Source organism: Mercurialis annua, linkage group LG1-X, assembly GCF_937616625.2.
Source record: "Mercurialis annua linkage group LG1-X, ddMerAnnu1.2, whole genome shotgun sequence".
Taxonomy (NCBI): Eukaryota; Viridiplantae; Streptophyta; class Magnoliopsida; order Malpighiales; family Euphorbiaceae; genus Mercurialis; species Mercurialis annua.
Window position 1 is genome coordinate 39,656,516 of NC_065570.1, and position 5,695 is coordinate 39,662,210.

At 28.1% G+C, this 5,695-nt stretch overlaps 1 protein-coding gene across 1 annotated transcript; it reads left to right on the forward strand.

The window, feature by feature from the left end:
* Positions 1 to 1,731: 1,731 nt before the first annotated feature.
* Positions 1,732 to 4,726, forward strand: LOC126668943 (uncharacterized). The gene is made up of 4 exons (XM_050362205.2): positions 1,732 to 1,837; positions 1,927 to 2,034; positions 2,112 to 2,503; positions 4,606 to 4,726. Exons 1-4 carry the CDS (start codon positions 1,835 to 1,837, stop codon positions 4,724 to 4,726), a joined length of 624 nt encoding a protein of 207 aa, XP_050218162.2. The 5' UTR covers positions 1,732 to 1,834.
* The last annotated feature ends 969 nt before the right edge of the window (positions 4,727 to 5,695 follow it).

Sequence of the window (5,695 nt, forward strand, 5' to 3'; positions counted from 1 at the left end):
TGACATAAGGTTCATATTAGGTTACAAAAACCTATAAAAAACTGCATCTAAATAAAAATTAAAAATAGTATAAGAGATACATATCAATTTGAATTGAGAAGAAAACTAACATGAGATAAACTGTAGTATTTCTTAGGTCTTCTTCCCAAAAAGAAATGTGTTTTAATTTAAAAATAGTTTAAGAATAGTATAAGACATACATATCAATTTGTTTCTCTTTTTTGTGATTATTTTGTGTTTCATGCGGTTGACATAAGATTCATATTTGGGCACAAAAACGTCTTAAAAACTGCATTTAAATTTAAAAATAGTATAAGACATACATATGAAATTTTAAAATAGTATGATAATTACATATAAAGTTTAATAGAGCAGCAAACTAGTATGAGGTAAAGTTTTGTATTTCTTACGTATTTCTCTATTCTGTGTTTGTTTTTTGTTTTCTGAGGTTGACTTATGGTTCACATATAGTTTATATTCAGTCACTATAACGTTTACAAACTGCATATAAATTATTTTTTTAAAAAGGTACATATCAATTTGGAAACAAAAAGCAAACTAACATGAGGTAAACTGTTGTACTTCTTAGGTCCTCTTCCAAAAAAGAATGGTAGAGGTAAAGCTAGAGGATTTGAAGTTAAAAAAATGACTAAAGATGGTTCAAAAATTGGTGGAATTGTGATTGCAAAAACAAATAGATTACCAATTGGTCCTTCAGAAAAGATATTCAAAATGGAAATTGGTATTGTCACTCGATTAATGGCACCGCTAGGTAAACTTTATTGGTCTCAAATAAGCGCTGAACAAAAGGAAGCCTTACTTACAACTATTCAGGTAGAATTAATAATTATTTTATAGCATACTTGTTATTTCGAATAATTGTATTCTTATAATATGTGACTATTCATATGTTTTTTTATTGATAGGGTGAATTTGAGATTGATTTAAGTGATCCACATGCAAGAGAAGTAGTATATGGAATGATGGCTAGACGATTTAGAAATTTCAAGTATCAGTGTCACTTACACTATAAGACGTTCCCTACTCGTGAAGAAGCTGAAAAACATCCACCCAAGGATGTAAAAATTAACGATTGGAAGAACCTATGTGAACATTTTGATGAACATGCACACTTTAAGGTAATGTTTCAATTTTATATACAATTGTCTAATATCGTTTGCTAAAAATGAGTATTTTATTATCTAATTAGTTGGTAGTATGTTTCCAATTATATCTAAATTAGCTTCACATATTGTGTTCTGAACGAAAATACGAGGTTTGTTCAAAGGATTTCAATATTAAATGATTTTTAGCCTTTTCATGATTTATTTTAACTCTGAATAAGCTTAAACTCGAGGTTAGACTTGAAACACTTCGAGTTTAAAGCCTCTCCACGAATATGAGCTTATACAGAAATGAAAATCTCGAGGAATGAATGATCTCGTAGAGTATTTTTTCCTTCCTCGAGTTAGTTCATATCTGAGAAGCTCAAACTCGATGAAAGGCTTGAAACTCTTCGAGTTTTATGCCTTACCTCGAGTTCAGATGTCTACATAATTAACATAACTCGAGAAAATGCTTGTACTTCGCCGAGTATTTGGCATGTTTACGAGTTATGCTTCTGAGATACGAATATCTCTACTATTTTGGTTAAAATAGTTTATATCTAATTATATAAAACTTTTATTATTGATAATATGATATGTACCTTTAAAACCTTTATGTGTTGGCTTTATTATAATAGGCTCGAAGCACTGTAAACATTAATAATCGCAAGAAAGTGACCTTTTCTCACACTTCGGGATCAAAGTCTTATTGCCAACGTTTGTATGAAATGGTAAATATGAGTTTATATGTAATCTGTTTTTGATTTCGTATTTAAATTCTTTATCATTTAGTTTTTAATCAATTGTATGAACGTTATAGGAAACATCTGAAGTCATTGATGAAGAGCCACCTGAAATGAGGCTCTACAGTCAAGCACACCGTAAAAAAGACGGCTCATGGATTGACCCAGAAGCTGGAGATAAATACGTAAGTTCTTTTTTTATATATATAGTTATCTAAACACAATTTTATAAAGTGTTATTAAAGCATATTTAATTAATTAGGAACAAATGGAAGCTATTCGCTCAAAAGCACTCGAGGAAGGCGTTGCAATTGATGGGAGGAAAATTCTACAAAAGGTTTTGGATATACCGAAGTCTGGTTATGCTCGTGGACTCGGATATGGAGCCAAACGGATAACAGCTAAAGAATCAGAGTTTGAAGCTCGTTTACAAGCAGAGAAGTTTGAGACTGAAAAGCAAGTTAAAGAACTAAATGACCAAATTCAAAATCAACAGGTGAAAATTGATAACATTTCTCAATCATATAGCAAACTCAAGCATCTTGTTCAACAAATGTTGAATGCAAAAGATGATGAAGAAATATCTATTGATGGCGACGAAACATGTATCGATGGCTGTGAAAAATCTCTTGATGACGAACCATCTAATGATTGGTATGTGACGGCTTACTTAAATATATTTTTTAATTCTTTACGCTTTTAAATTTTTTCTATAATTTGAAAATTATTCACTTAATTATGTCAGTTTGAAAATAAAAGTGTATATAATAAACGTATTTTTTTTCTTGCAGATTGGAATTGAATGAAAGAAGATGGACGTCTCCTATATCAAAAGTTAGGCCTAATTTAGTTTCTTTTCTTTATAGCAAATAGTTTACATGTTTCATACGATCGGTTATTTCAGTGTTATTAAAGACTTAATCATTGATAATTTTATGTAATATTTGAATTGATTTTGTTTTTTATTCATTGATTTTAGCAACAAATTACCGTATTCAATTATTTTGGTATCGATAAAAATGGAAATAATAGCTTGTTGTGACAAATTAATTTTGTTACAGCTACCTAATAATAATGACAATTAATTTCGTCACGTAATGATTAAATTTCTTCTTGTGATAAATTAAATTTGTCACCGTTAACAACTTATAATGACAATTAATTTCGTCATGTTATAATATATTATTTGTTGTGATAAATTATATTTGTCACCGATGACAAACTGTAATGACAATTAAGTTCGTCACATTATGATAACTTACTTGTTGTGATAAATTTTTTTTGTCACAGCTAACTAATTATAATGACAATTAATTTCGTCACGTTATGATAACTTACTTGTTGTGATAAATTAAATTTGTCACCGTTGACAAATTATAATGACAATTAATTTCGTCACGTTATGATAAATTACTTATTTTGATAAATTAAATTTGTCACCGTCGACAAATTATAATGACAATTAATTTTGTCACATTATCATTATATTACGTGTTGTGATAAATTAAATTTATCACAACTAACCAATTATTATGACAATTAATTTCGTCACGTTAAGTTAAATTACTTCTTATGATAAATTAAATTTATCACAACTACCTAATTATAATGACAATTAATCTCGTCACATTATGTTAAATTACTTGTTGTGATAAATTACATGTATCACAATTAATTAATTATTATGACAATCAATTTCGTCACTTTATGATTGATTACTTGTGATAAATATTTTTTTGTCACTTCACAATCTTTTTGTCACTAATAACTCGGCGTATGTGGTGACAAATGTATATTACTTGTGATAAATATGGTTTTATCACCATATAATCTTTTTGTCACTAATAACTCGGTGTATGTAGTGACAAATTTATATGAATTGTGATAAATATTTTTTTGTCATGTTATTAGCGTTTTGTCACTAGAAGTCGATGTATATTACGACAAATTTTGACAACATTGGATTACTTGTGATATACATTTTCGTCACAATACATATGAATGTGACAAAACAATTTTATCACAATAGAAAATTTATGGTGACAAACTATAAAATTGACTTATTGTGACTTGTTTGTTGTGACCAACAAAATTCGTCACAAAGTAGTCACAATAACGTTGTTGTGACAAATTTTGGGCTTAACATGATAAATTTTATTCGTCACAAGAAGCCAAATTTTTTGTAGTGTGAATTTAATAAATATTATTATAATATATCAAAATCTGGAATAGTGTCAGCAGAAGAAACTAAAATATTAAGGCAAATGTATGTAACCAAGTTACCTAAACCTTGGGGGTTATTATTATTTAAGAAAATACAAACAAAACCTGAATTAAGTGAAGGAACTTTAGGAACATATCAAGGGTATGTCCAAAAAAGAATAAATGAAATGTGTAACCAAGCATATGAAATAAGAAGGACAAGGAAAACAATAAAAAATAGATTATGTTGCCCAGTAATATCTGAACCAAATAAATGGGGATGCTCTAGTAGTAAAAGAGACAAAAAGACAAATAGAAAATATTATAAAAATAGTTTTAGGAGATTTTATAAAAAAACAATACAAACACTATAATAAAAATGATTATGGAAAAAAGAAACTATTTAGAAAAACAAAACGATTTAGTAAGAAAAATCCTAAGGAATGTACATGTTGGATATGTAAAGAAAAAGAACATTTTGCTAAAAAAAATCATAAAGCATATAGAATATATGAGAAATTGGTTGATCAAGACTGTGAACCCATTGAATTTAGTGATTTTTCAGAGAATGGAACAATTTATGAATTAGAATCTCAATATAATTATGATAACATAAGTAATACAGAATCCGAAACAGAAAGTGATATTAGTGATGACTACCTGAAGAAATGGTAGATAAAAATGATATATTTAGCTATACTTAAGCATTAGATGAGGAAAAATTTAGTCAATTAAACAACCAACGATTTAAATATAAAAATAGAAGATATATTTAAAAGAAAATGGTATAATAGAGTCTTAAAAGCAACTTATATAGCTAAACATTATGAGTCAGCCGTAGATATATATCAAACAAAAGGTAATTCAATCATACCCCTAATAAACAAAGAAGAAATAAACAGAGAATTAGCAAAGTTACCTGATAAAGAAAAATATAAAAATTTATATTTAGGAGCAATTGAAGTTATAATAAAAGCCCATTTTAGACAAGGAATAGACAGTCCAATACAATTATTTTGTATGGCCGATAGGATAATAAATGATTCAGTAGATGCTCTATTAGGAACAGTATCAGGAAATTTAGTATATAAGAAACTAAAATTTACTATACTATCTGATTTCTCAATAAGCTTACAAGATAAAAAATATAGACAAAGCTTTAAACCTTTATCACAAATTATATAGAATAGAAATGACACGTGGATCTAAAGTATTTTCAGTCACTTATAGAACTATATATGCATTTACGACCAGTCATCATAAAAAATTACAAAAGGATAACATAAAGGCTAAACCCATCTAGACGCCCTTGTACTATATCATTTTTGTTCAAAAAGCCCCTATACTATTTTTTTATTCTTCAAGTCCTTCTACTTACATAATTTTTGATTTTCAGGTCCTTTTTTAGTTTTTTCCAGTCCCTCTACTTACAATTTTTTTGTTCCTCCAGTCCCTCAAAAGGACCTGAAAATCGGAATTTTGTCAAGTACAGGGACCTGAAGAACAAAAAAATAGTAAAAGGGCTTTTTGAATAAAAATAATATAGTATAAGGGCCTCTACATGGGTTAGGCCTAACATAAAATTACCTGTAGAAATAGATAATACCTTTAATGATCTAATTGAATATATACCACCAAGACAAT